Source organism: Populus alba, chromosome 19 (genome assembly GCF_005239225.2).
Source record: "Populus alba chromosome 19, ASM523922v2, whole genome shotgun sequence".
Lineage (NCBI taxonomy): Eukaryota > Viridiplantae > Streptophyta > Magnoliopsida > Malpighiales > Salicaceae > Populus > Populus alba.
The window spans coordinates 7917955-7930521 of record NC_133302.1 but is presented as its reverse complement, the minus strand read 5'-3'; the positions used below and the strand labels follow the sequence as shown (position 1 = coordinate 7930521).

The 12567-nt window shown below is 33.3% G+C and overlaps 2 protein-coding genes across 2 annotated transcripts; one reads left to right on the top strand and one right to left on the bottom strand.

The window, feature by feature from the left end:
- Nucleotides 1-2935: 2935 nt before the first annotated feature.
- On the bottom strand, nucleotides 2936-4209 carry LOC118056962 (uncharacterized). The gene is made up of 2 exons (XM_035069410.2): nucleotides 3987-4209; nucleotides 2936-3908 (listed from the first exon to the last, which is right to left on the bottom strand). Exons 1-2 carry the CDS (start codon nucleotides 4059-4061, stop codon nucleotides 3384-3386), a joined length of 600 nt encoding a protein of 199 aa, XP_034925301.1. The 5' UTR covers nucleotides 4062-4209; the 3' UTR covers nucleotides 2936-3383.
- A 4550-nt stretch (nucleotides 4210-8759) lies between these two features.
- LOC118056961 (uncharacterized) lies at nucleotides 8760-12477 on the top strand. The gene is made up of 9 exons (XM_035069409.2): nucleotides 8760-9095; nucleotides 9208-9267; nucleotides 9413-9460; nucleotides 10440-10572; nucleotides 10667-10743; nucleotides 11547-11645; nucleotides 11738-11808; nucleotides 11896-11986; nucleotides 12085-12477. The coding sequence occupies exons 1-9, from the start codon at nucleotides 8862-8864 to the stop codon at nucleotides 12193-12195; spliced, it is 924 nt and encodes a 307-aa protein (XP_034925300.1). The 5' UTR covers nucleotides 8760-8861; the 3' UTR covers nucleotides 12196-12477.
- Nucleotides 12478-12567: the final 90 nt, after the last annotated feature.

Here is a 12567-nt window from a genome sequence, read left to right as displayed (position 1 = left end):
GACACCTTTCAGGTCAGGATATATTTAGGCTCAGCACATAATTGAGCTTAAAAGAGTTGGGCATGACATCTTACCAGACCCTTAGGCATTTAGGCTAAGCACGTAGTTGAGCCTAAAAGAGTTGGGTATGACATCTTACTAGACTAACGAGCATTTAGGCTAAGCATGTAGTTGAATCCAATAGTGTTGAGTTTAACATCTTATATGTCCTACAAGCGTTGGAGCTCAACATATAGTCGAACCAAATAAAGTTAGGTCTGGCATCTCACTAAACTTATAGGCACTTGGACTCAACGTATAGCCAAGCCCAATGGAGTTTGGTTTAATATTTTGCTAAACCCACAAACGCTCAGGCTCGATGTGGAGCTAAGCCTTATAAAGTTAGGATTGACATCTTGTCAGACCCATAAATACGTAATTGAGCTTAATAGAGTTGAGTTTAGTATCTCCCTTGACTCACAAGAGTTTAGGCTAAATACATAGCCAAGCCCAATAAAGCTACGTTTGAAATTTTGCCAAACCCATAGGTGTTTAGACTCAGCACATAGCTGAGCCTAGAGGTTAATCAATCAATATTGATTTTGTTTACCCTATAATGTGTCATTAAAGATTTGATTGTATCTATAATTAGGATTAATATGTCATCATTGTTATTAAGCTCTCCTCATTTTTTAAAGGAGTGCATTTCAGCAGTTTCTCTCTCTTACTTGGTCAGGAAGAAGTAACCAAAGATGTTGGTTCTAAACAGCCTCTCAAGCCAAGCCTCGGCGACCGCTTCCAGTGTTGTACTGTAATGTTGTGCAGCTGCATTGTTCACCAGAATATCTATCCGCCCATATTCGCGCACTACATGATCAACAGCACTCTTGCAATTATCTTCGATGCTAACGTCTGTAGGCAATGCCCCAAGTATCAGCTTCAGGGCGTCAACCATGTCTCTATCCTCTTTGCCTTCTACATATGTAAAGGCCCCTCCAGTGCAAAATGATAGCAAACAGAGCAGCCTTTCCCTGCCACGAAATTGAATATATAGTAGGTCTTTCACCTGCTGTTCCAATTGGAAAAGGATATGTAAACAGAAAAACTGAAGTGCAGAACAATGGTGAACATGAAGCTTGTTAGAGGGTGCATGGGATATTCTTTGCCTGGCTGTTGTGGTTGAGCCTGTGGTGGAACCTGATGCTTTTCCTTCTTGGTTGCCATCCTCTGTCACTGCCACAAGGTTTTGGATACCTGTTCTTGTCCAAAAAGAGACAGAAACAACCAAAGAGGGAACTGTTTCACTTGCATAGAGAGCAGCTTGCAATGAAAGGATTTTTACAGACAATCAAGCAAGCCAGGTGCCAGGTAGAACGGAAGAGGACAGTGATTGAAGAGGAGGGTCTGCAGAGTGTCTTGTTAATTGCCAGGTGTGCAGCCCATCTCGCACGTGTTTCATTGATGATTTTCCAGTCAGGACGTTGCTTGTGATTCCATCAATGAAAAAGCAGGAATCTAACTTCTGTTTGTGATGGGAAAACAGAGAGGGGAGAAAGGTAGAAACTTCAGTTTTGAAACAGAGGCGGGCAACTTTTGTGTTATAATACATACAATATGATTTTACCCTAAACTCAACCTCAAATTTAACATAAAACAAACTCTAAACAACCCCGACCCCAAACTAAATAGTAAAGCACCAAACCTTAAACCTATAATTTAAAGTGATATTTTAATATTATTTTTTTTAATTATAATTCTAAATTAATGAGTGTTATTTTTAAATATTATTTTTATTTGTTAATTATAAAGATAATTAATAATAAAAATAACGAAACATAACAATGTATATTTTTTCACATGTAAATGATTTATTTAAAATTTTAAACAATTTGTTCACTTGTAAATTAATAACTTAGAATCATAATTAAAATAATAATAATAAGAAAAACTCATAACTAAAAAAATAACACAACATAATAATATATTTGAATTTATTTATATCTTCTACAACAATGATACATCAAATCATTCATCAAATCTACACTTTGAAGATTCATGATGATTAAAACCATGATTCAAAATGGGAATTTTACTTAAAACTGTATGTTATTCTATCTCATTCTCCCAATACTTTTCAAACAGTATCATTCTCCTGAAATTTTATGCGAACCGTGTCATTTTTCAAAAAAATTCAAGTTCTATCTTAAGTCTTGTCCTTGGATTGTTAACTTTTGTAGCTATTGGTATAAATAGTCCTACACAGTAAGAAACTACCCGTGGGTGGCCAAGAAAAATAACCAATTGTTTGTAAATATCCAAAAAGAAAAAACTTGATAAAGCCCCACCAGCACAATCGTAACTATATATGCCATCGAGCATGTTATGGTCCATCGGGAATAATCCGCCTGTGTTGAGCAACAGGAACATTGTACTTCAAAATAATCAGTTCATACATGATTGGTTTGATGCTTTGATACTTTAACAGGATGTTTCGAAATGGTGCAGGTACAATATTCAAAAGTCACTGCAGCTATAGCAGAATCTCCAGCAAATCTATCGCATAAACTGCAATACATGGTCGTTCCATAAGTCTTGGAAGTAAGATCATACGACACAACTTGGCCGGAGAGGACAACGGGAATCAATATCACTGGCATACAACTTGCATGGATCAAACAGTATATTATCTGGAGCAAGTTCATCAAAGAGGAAAAAACACAACTGCAGCATTTAAACCAATTCCTAAATTCAGATATGCAAACTCTAAAACAATCTATGCAAAAGCATTTTATGCACTGGGGATAAGGGTGTTGGTGACAGGGCAGGCTGCTTTCATGAGCTGTGGCCTTCTTTCGTTTTCTGCTCTATGCATCATTCAGTTCATTTTTCATAGACACAATGGACATACAACAAAGGAAATCCTCCAAAGCTGAAGGTATGTTGGATGAGCAGGGAATAAAACAAAACCACACGCATCATATTCATGAAAACTGAATCATACATCAACATTGCCGTCTCTATGCCATTATGCAGCTAACATTGTTTTATCTTGTGTTCATTAAACAAAACTGCTAATTGTAACCCATTTTGGAGCAGGAGATATGAAGGAATGACAAAAGAACAAGTGGCCCAAATTAGTGTTCAAAACGCATCGATCGAAAAGGCCAGTTTCATACCTTCATATAGACTTTGGCCTTCCCCTGACTGGACTCTGTAGTGATACAAGACAGATCTAGGTATCATTCGCAATGACTTTAGGGTTACTTCAGAAAAATTTGCACAAAATAATCTACACACTGGCATTTGATTTAATCCCATCAAATTGAAGTTACTTAGAAAGCTACTAAACTAGTCCAAATAACCAAATATTGAAAAATGTACCAAAACTATATCTTCCCTGTGCTTCAATTACCAGAACCACCAAATAGGGACCAGTCATTGACTTTGAAACTAGAAACAGCAACCTTAAAAACCTCAGACATGGGCAAGAACCCAGACTGCGCAGCAGGAAGTAACCCGGGGCCAACAGCGGAAGCACTTTCACTCAAAGGGCTAATCAAAATGGGCTCATGAGCCACAACGAGAACATCAGTCCCAGCATTCTTAAGTCGAAGATTGGCCAAATAAACCCGCACAACATTCTGAGCTTCCCTTCCTTGTCGTCCTTTGGAAATCCCCATCTGCCCAATCGCTGTTGTGACAAGAGCTGAAGAATCCCCAATGGGAACCTCAACCACCCCTGACTGGTCGACCAGAGTAAACCCTTGAGCGTCTTGCTCATTCGCGAGGTCTTGAAGAAACCAAACGGCGCTTTCATTGTCGTTGATATCAGGCTTCAAATCTAGTAGCTCGAAAACCAAGCTTTCATCTCGACTTGGGTCCGCGAATACTTCTTGATGGTCTGGAACTTGTCGAATATTGCTAACATCCTGCAACATAAAAACAGTTTTTTTCGTAAATCAATGGCATAAACAAAAAAAAAAAAATAACAATAGTAATGAGCTGACCTGGAATCTGACAGGGAAGGTGCTGGAAATAGCACCGCCAAAGAGAGGGCGGTCGGTGGAAATATCCTCCGGCATTAGCACTAGAAATGAGGAAAAATAATCACGTGCTGCTGCTGCTTGGTGCTGGAGGGCTGCAGGGAGGAAGGAGAGTGTAGAAACTTCGCTGCCTGTGAGTTGGTTTATACGGGGGTTCCGGGGGCGTATATACGCCGCCGCTTCGGGCGTTATTAAAAAAAAAAAAAAAAAGTCTGTACCTTCTTTACTATTGAATTGAAATAGTATTTTTTTATAATAGTTTTTTTCAAAAAAAACATTTATCTTTTAATAGTATATTATATTATATTTTTATTATATTATTTTATTTGTATTCATAAATTTTAGGTTTCACGAATTAATCTTTTTTTTTTTTTTTAATTATTATTTTTTAGTTTTATTTTTTAATATTAAATTAATTGAGACTTAAATTTTATGATTTATTTTATTTACTTTTTATTAAGTTATTTTAATCTCATAACTAGAGAATAATTCTTAATAAATTAACCTAAGTTGATCAGGGTTATTTTTTTTAAATTTTATCATTTAACATTATATCAATTGAAAATTGAGTTTCATAATCATTTTGATTTGTTTTCTATAGAGATATTTTGGTTTCATGATTAAGGTTCTAAGTTTTGATATTTTAACCTTGGTTAAACCAAGTCAATTTTTTTATTTTCTTTCTAAAAGGTTGTCCGTGTCTCATTACTCGGGTCATGGTTCCTTTAACATTGGATTTTATTTTTATTGGGTTATCAATGTCTCATAACCCGGACCGAGGATTTAGCGGGATATCCTAATTGACTTATATTTTTTTAATTGACATTTTTTTTTCTAAATTCATCATTTAATATTGTGTTTCATTGGGAATTGAGCTTTATAATTTATTTCGATTTAGTTTTTATTATGTTTAATGGGTCAATTCCGACAGACATGACTCATTTTTTGTGTCGTTTTTTATTAAATTTTTTTACAAATTTCATCATTCAATATTGGGTTCGACAGGATCGATTGAGAATTAATCTTCATAATTTATTTGATTTGCTCTATATAAGGTTATTTTAGTCTCATGGTTAGAGTCGTGATTTCGGCAGGTTAACTAAGATTAAATCGAGTTTTTTTTTCTATGAGATTATTTTGGTTTTATAACCCAGATCATAAGTTTGACAGATTACCTCAGATTTTTTTTTAATGTTTTATAATCTTATCATCTGGAGTGGCCGTATTTGGTACAACCAGGGGTTAGAGATAGAGATCAAGCCTTGTCTTGTATTTGTATTTCCAAAAGTTTTCATCCATAACTTTATAATTTGTTTTGATTTACTTTTTATGCGGTTATCTCGGTCTTATAATAGGTCGCGAGTTTGACTGGTTAACTAGGGTCGCTATTTTAGATCTATTTTTAATTGATTTTTTTTTCAATTTCATCCTTCAATATTGAGTTAATTGAGAATTAGGTTTCATAATTTATTTTGATTTATTTTTTAAAAGGTTATCATAATTTCATAACCTAGGTCGCAAATTTGACATGTTAACTTGATTTAACACAAGTCAATCCAATAAGTTGTTATCTTAATATTAAAAAAGATGTCATATTGAAAAAAGATTTTAGTCAAGCAATGTTTTTATAGGTCGTCCAAGTTTTTTGGACCTACATAGTCATCTAAGTCAAATCAGGTCAACCCTACATGGTTTTTTTTCCACTAGGAAAAAAACATTAGCACCATTTGAATATTTTTTTTAATGTTCAAGAAAAATTTGACCCGACACACAACGTAGTGTAAACTAATTATGTTGTATGCCGGTTGATTAGTACTTAAAAGTGTATTTTTATCAAAGTTTTATATCATCATTTGGCACTTGAAGTATCAATAACTCCTTAACGAAAGCATGTTTTATATAACAAGTCTGATACTATAAGATACCTTTAATTTATGGTAAATGTTCATCTTAAATGCAGGTCTATCACATAAATCAAAGGATTAATTGATGAGTTTAACTACTGAAATTTAAAAGACAAAGACAGGGCCAAACTTAGAAAAGAGATGTTGGTTCAGTCCAAACTGGAACACTGTTCGGTCATTGGGTCATATTTGGAGCTGTAAAACTTGGATTTAGGTCTTCTTTATATGGATAGAAAGCTAAAATATAGGCCTAAAACTTTTACGAGAAGTCCAAGAATTATAAAGGTCATTCTCAAGTCCAAATTGTAACAACAACAAAAAAGTATGAATCTGTCCTGCAGCCTAAACACTATTCAGTGTTCAGCCCATATCTTGAATTCTAGCAGTTCAAATGACCTCAATGTTTTTTCCTCGAAAGCTGAGACAATTTCCTAAAACTTTCATGAGTTAAGTCTGTTCCAATTCTGATGTTATCAATGATGTTTTGTTTAGACAATAAGATAAGAATTGTCACCAAGTCAAGATGTGGTCACCCACTTAACAATCAGTCATCAAATTAATAGTTTCAAATTTTGGCCTATAAAAGGAGGCATTTGCCATGGATTTAGGCATCTTGGTTGTTCAGATCAAGATCACTCTCTTTCTTTGTATTTTGTAATCTTTATTTTTATTTTATCTTTATGCTTTTCTTTTCCTTTACTATATTTGTGTTTTTATTTATGTTTATCTTCTTCATTATGTTTAGCTAAGTTAATTATGTCAAGGTGAAAATGTTTCACTAATGGTGTTAGAATACGTATAATATATATAAACTCAACATGAACTTCAATGTTTATATCGAAGAAAGTTTGTTATAAACATGTCTTATATTTTTATCTCTTACATCTGTATTAATATTTGATGGAAATATGATGGGTTATTTGAGGACTTTTATTACATTTAAAAAGATGTGATTTTACCCTGATAGTATTTAATGAGAGATAAATATCATTTATATCTATATTAATGTTTGATGGAAATATGATGGGTCTTTAAAGGATTTTATACAGCTAAAATGTGTAGAAAGATTATAATCTAAGATGATAAATATAGCTAAGCTATAGAGACTGAGTTCTTCCTTGAGGTTAGACCCGGAGAAGGTTAGTCATTTCTTTGGATGTGTCAAGGAATGATAATTATTCTTTTGGGCATACCCAATAAAAGATGATTGTTACATTAAACTTGGCTAATTATCAAATTCATGTGTTTTGGATCTGAACTGATATACATTAAGAGTGTGTTTGGTATTGCGGTAGTGGTTGCGATTGTGGTTTAAAAAAAGTTGTTTTATAAAAAGTACTTTTAATTGAGGTTGGTTTGAAAAAATAGGTGTTTGGTTAAAACTGTGGTTGAAATTGAGATTTAAAAAAAAAGTAGTTTTAATGTGTTTGGTTAAGAATGCTTTTGAAATTGAGGTTATAAAATAATTTTAAAAAATATATATTAATATTAATGGTTTTTAATTTAAATATTATGGATTTAACTATTGCTATTACATCATGAAATAAATGACACTTATATATAAAAAAATTATTTTAATAAAAAACTATCTACAATTTCATTACGTACAAAATTCATCGACAAGAACTACAAAATTAGGTAAAATATTATCAAGAATAAAATTAAGATTACATTACGAGTAAATTTTAATTCACCTTAAACTAATTAAAAAAAATAAAAAAAAATTATTGTTCACGTGAACATTACAAGTGAAATTAATTACTTACATAGGGTAATAAAAAAAAAAAAAATTAGTTTAAAAATTACATCAACGATAAATAAAAAAAATGAAACTATCAAGTAGAGAATAATATTTTCTTTAATCAATTTCATGGACTCATTAACTAAACTTAAACACCTTTCCAAAAATTATATAGCGCTCAAGCATCTCTTTCTAATATCATTTTAAGATTATTTTCTTAATTTATCAGATCTAAATATATTTATAATATATATATATAATAACTTAAAAATAAAAACATAAATGATGTTATATACTAAAAATACATATTAAATTAGAAATTTTTCCCCAATTAACATGGATATATAATTTTAATAAGAGGTTATCAAAAAAACTAAAAAAACCGATTAAACTGAGAAAAATAGAAAAAAAATAACCGAAAAAACCAAACCGTAAAAAAACTGATTAGAAATTTTAAAAAAACCGACCGGTTTGGTTTCGGTTTTATAAGTCTAAAATCAAAATAACCAAACTGAATCGAACAAAAAAAAAACTTAACCAAACCGATTTGAACCGGTTTTTGTTTTAAAAAAAACGAATTGAAATCATTTGGTTTCAGTTTCTTTTTTTTTTAAATTAGTCTGGTTTTTTTTTATCAAAACTGAATCGAACCAAAATAATTATTTTTAATTTTGATTTTAATAGGTAAATTTTTACGTATTGAATTGATTTTAAAAAGTTACACAGGATACCGATTAGAGGGTATTGCTGAGAAAATTTTAATGAAAATGAAATAATAAAATTCTGTGAATGATTTTATTTATATTATATTGTATTAAAAAAATCTAAATATTCTATAAATATATTTATATAATATAAATATATATTTCAGGTTAAATTTAAAGGATTTTAAATGGAATGTGATAATATCTATATTTTATTCATTATCTATTTAGTCTAAAAAATATATTTATATTTAAATTACATCCAATCCTTAGAGAGTTAGAGAACAAGAAAACAAGAAGCAAAGCCACCTTATCCACCATGTTCTTGGGTCCCATTTAGAGTCCGAAAACCTCAAAAATATCAAGAATTTGATACCCCAAATATTCTTCTTTTCTTTCAAAACACACGAAAGTACTAAACTACTCCTACGTATCAGGATTCAGAACTCCAGTTGCTGACACATTTAACGGAACTGAAACTGAAGCACAAATGTCTTCTCTTCTCCTTCTTCTCCTCCAACCTCTGCCAACTCTCACTTCTTCCTCTTCTACACTTCTCTTTCTCCAAAATCAACTCCATAGCTCTTCTCTAACCTCTCTTAAAAGACCCAAAAAAATTCTCCTTTCAAAACCTCTCAAAATCCCATCTTTTGCTCTCACAGAGTCCTCAGGCTCTCCTGAATCTCTCGACCCTTCTCCGCAAACCCTCCTTCTAGAGCTCTCGGTAAGCACCCGCATACAAACATATATTCGTATGTACCATCATGCTATACATTTTCTGGAATTGTAATTTGTTATGGTGATTTTTGTTGTGTTTTTGTCATATGGGGTTGCAGGATTGCTTTGATCTTCCACCAGATTTTTTCCAACAATTACCGAGTGATCTTAGATTAGATGTGAGTTCAATTTGTGTTTTGTTTCTTGTTGGGTTTCGTTTCAAGGCTACTTCTGTGATGTATTTAGTTAGTTGTAGTTCTTGTTAGAGGTTGTCGCATATGTCAATTGAGAGAATTTATGTTTGTGCTATTTTTGTGTTTGTAGTTAAATGATGCAGCTTTTGATCTTTCGAATGGACCGGTTCTTGACGAGGTTAGTTGTTCTTGGTTGTTGCCTTGATACTAATAAATGATCCAACGAAAGGTTCTGTTTTTATTCTCTTTTTGTGCATGTCATCCTTGCTAAGATTCTCTGTATTGCTCCAATTTTATTGCATGCCGCCGAAGGGATGTTTTTATTGCGTTTTCATTCTATGAAGTGTTGGCAATTAATGATTTGTGTTCGCTGGGAAATTGGAAAGTTATGGTTTATTAAACTTGACTTTTCACTGGGAAGCATTGATGTTGGCACATTGCTGTTTTTTCTAAGCATCATTAACCTAGCAATGGTATTATTCTGTATATTTGTATCCACTGTTAAATAATCATCTCAACCTAAAAGCTTAAGCTATTAGGTGAGGTTCCAAGATATGATTTATATTATTCTCTAACATACCCTCTCAAGTGAAAGCTCTTTGGACTTGAAACTTGCACAGACCCACATTACCTTGTACTTAATTTTTATCAAATAAATAGAAATAGTGAGATTCAAATTCGTGACTGCTTGGTCATCAAGACTCTGATACCATGTTAAAGAACCATCTCAACTCAAAAACTTAAACTATTAGGTGAGGTTCTAAGATATGATTTATATTATTTTCTAACATCCACAATGTTAAGAACAAGACACTTCATACAAGAACGGCAGTTCACATGAAAACTAGATTCTTAATTGACTGTTTTCGTGCTCTATTGTTTTGATTACAAAGGAGAAGTACAGTAGACCAAATGGCAGGACTCCAGGCAACTATGCCTTTGAGCTTAAAGAATATATATATATATATATAACCCATTATGAGTACATAATTGAGCTGTACCAAGTTGTTGCAATAAGAACTGCAGCTGTAAGTGACCATTGGCTTTCAACTATTTATCATTTTAGGGGTCCTCTATGTTTGTCTATATCTGTACTGTTGCTGACTACAATGAAAAGCATTTTTTTGCTGAGAGTGCTTTTGGTGGTAACTTTTTAGTGCGGTAAAGAGCTGGGAGAAATCTTGTTAAATCTCTCTCGAGCATGGGAGCTGGCTGACACATCAACTTCCCGAACTTTAGCGAGCAAGTTGCCTGTGCTGGAGATCTCTTTAACAAACAATGCTAAATCAGGCAAGAGTAGGAGCATTCATAACTGGCATTGGATGAATGGTTTAAGAGTTTGTTCTGAATCTGAAGTTTTTGCTCCTTTTTTATACTGGTTTAGCATTTGGCAAACGTTTAGTATCCGCCGGAAGGAGGTTCCAGTCCATGGGACAGTATGGTCAGGGTGAACTGCAAAAGGTACTTCATCTAACTTCAAAGCTAATCTTGTGCTTTCAATATTGTTATTTATGTTATTTAACTCAAAATGTATCATTGAAAACCTTTTTGTGGAGAATACAGCATGTGGGATAAAAATCAACTGCAATAATAGTTGTGCTAAATGTGTATTTAGTTTTTTAACTTACATTGGTGTCAATTATTCTTCTGAATTTCTTGTTCAAACATTAAAATCAAAGCACTTTTGCCTCAATAGAGGAGCATGCCAAGATGTCTACTTGAAACCCTGTTGACACAATCACTAGCAGTTATTTCGTTGCTTCTTTGCCACATTATGATTGTTTGGACATGTCTTGTAGTTTGTCCATTCAAGCTATATGCATCTTTTTTCTGATTTGAATAAAAGTGTAAAGGATTTCTGTATCTTGGCACAATTGCCAAGGTTCACAGACTCCATTTTTGGTTGCCCTTCTTGTGCTGCTTTGAGTTGAAGATTCCAGGTATCATTGTATCCAGGTTATGCAAATTAGTCTGTTTAGGACATACTTTCGCTTTGGAAATTACTCGTCTGAGATCAATTTCTCACCCCTTTGCAGTCTCTTGACAAAAGTAAAATAGCAGCAGTTTTAATTGCTGCTGGAAAGCTTTGTTGAAACAACTAGGAATGTAATTTATGCAAATTGTAGCTTACCTTATATCATATTCATAATTTATATTCAGCGAGTTCATCAAAACAGTCATTTCCCTTTACGCGGGATCTTAGTCCCACTAGAGATTGTGTTTCTGAAGTAACGCAATTTTTTAACACCACTCAACCATTATAGATTGCAAAAACAATGATCACAACAGGAAAGCTGCTTTCTGCAAGTTCAACATCAACAGCAACTGACGAAGAACCGAAGAAAGAAACAAGAGTCCTGAAGGTAGCTGATAACTCCCTGTTTAATGGGATATTTCCTCAAAGAGACGCATTATAAATGAAATGTATAACAAACAATGTGAATCCCATCCGCAGTTTGGAGACCTACAGATTGAAATAACACCCGTGAAAGCTAATATTGGGGCTGTCATTGGCTTTGTGTTTGGGTAAATATTCCATTTAAACTGTCAGTTACCTTTTTTAACGTTTTATTTCACAACAAAGAGGAGAAAACATCCAATTTTGAAATGCAGGATTCTTTCATGGGAACTAGCTCAACGCATTCAAAGCAGTCCAGAAAATTCATTGGAGTACGCAAATGGCAATGCTTTACTGCTGGCAAAGGTTCTGGAAAAATGCAAAATAGATTCTTATTGCCTCTGTTCCTCTTATAACCTATTGACAATTAAGGCGTGCTAAAACCTGAAATTTTCTGGATGCAGTCTCTGAGAGGAACTCTGCTTGCCCTTTGCTACTCATCAACCTTACTGTCTGCTTGTACCACTGTGGGACTTTTCTTTCTGGCAAGACAAGTTAAGTCGAAGGAGAATTGAGCTCGCAGCCCCCTTCCACTAAAAGTGATGACATGAAGGTTTTGGTATTTTGTCTAACAATGGAAGCACAGAACTACTCAAGTATGATGTCATAATTGCCTAATCCTTTCTTTATTTTTTAACCTAGCTCTGAAGTTTACAAGGCCATATGAGCTAAAAAGTTCTGCTGTCTGCATTTTGCCTTATGTTTCGTCATAAAAGGTCTCAAGATTTCTTGTATGCAGATTTACATTATAGTTGTACAGCCAATATATATAAGTGCATACCTTACTTTTATATTTATATTCGTAAGTGGGTCTCTCACTGCTTCTTCGTTTTCTCCCTGAACAAGGTGTCTTAGTAATGAATTTAGGCTTAAAAATTAATGAAAAA

What these genes read in the sequence shown, in the direction of transcription:
- LOC118056961 (XM_035069409.2), top strand. Translation starts at nt 8,862, where the DNA reads ATGTCTTCTCTTCTCCTTCTTCTCCTCCAACCTCTGCCAACTCTCACT. An exon ending in AAGAAACAAGAGTCCTGAAG is followed by an intron (nt 11,646 to 11,737) that starts GTAGCTGATAAC and finishes TCCCATCCGCAG; the next exon opens with TTTGGAGACCTACAGATTGA. An exon ending in ATGCTTTACTGCTGGCAAAG is followed by an intron (nt 11,987 to 12,084) that starts GTTCTGGAAAAA and finishes TTCTGGATGCAG; the next exon opens with TCTCTGAGAGGAACTCTGCT.
- LOC118056962 (XM_035069410.2), bottom strand. Translation starts at nt 4,061, where the DNA reads ATGCCGGAGGATATTTCCACCGACCGCCCTCTCTTTGGCGGTGCTATT. An exon ending in CCTTCCCTGTCAGATTCCAG is followed by an intron (nt 3,909 to 3,986) that starts GTCAGCTCATTA and finishes TTTATGTTGCAG; the next exon opens with GATGTTAGCAATATTCGACA.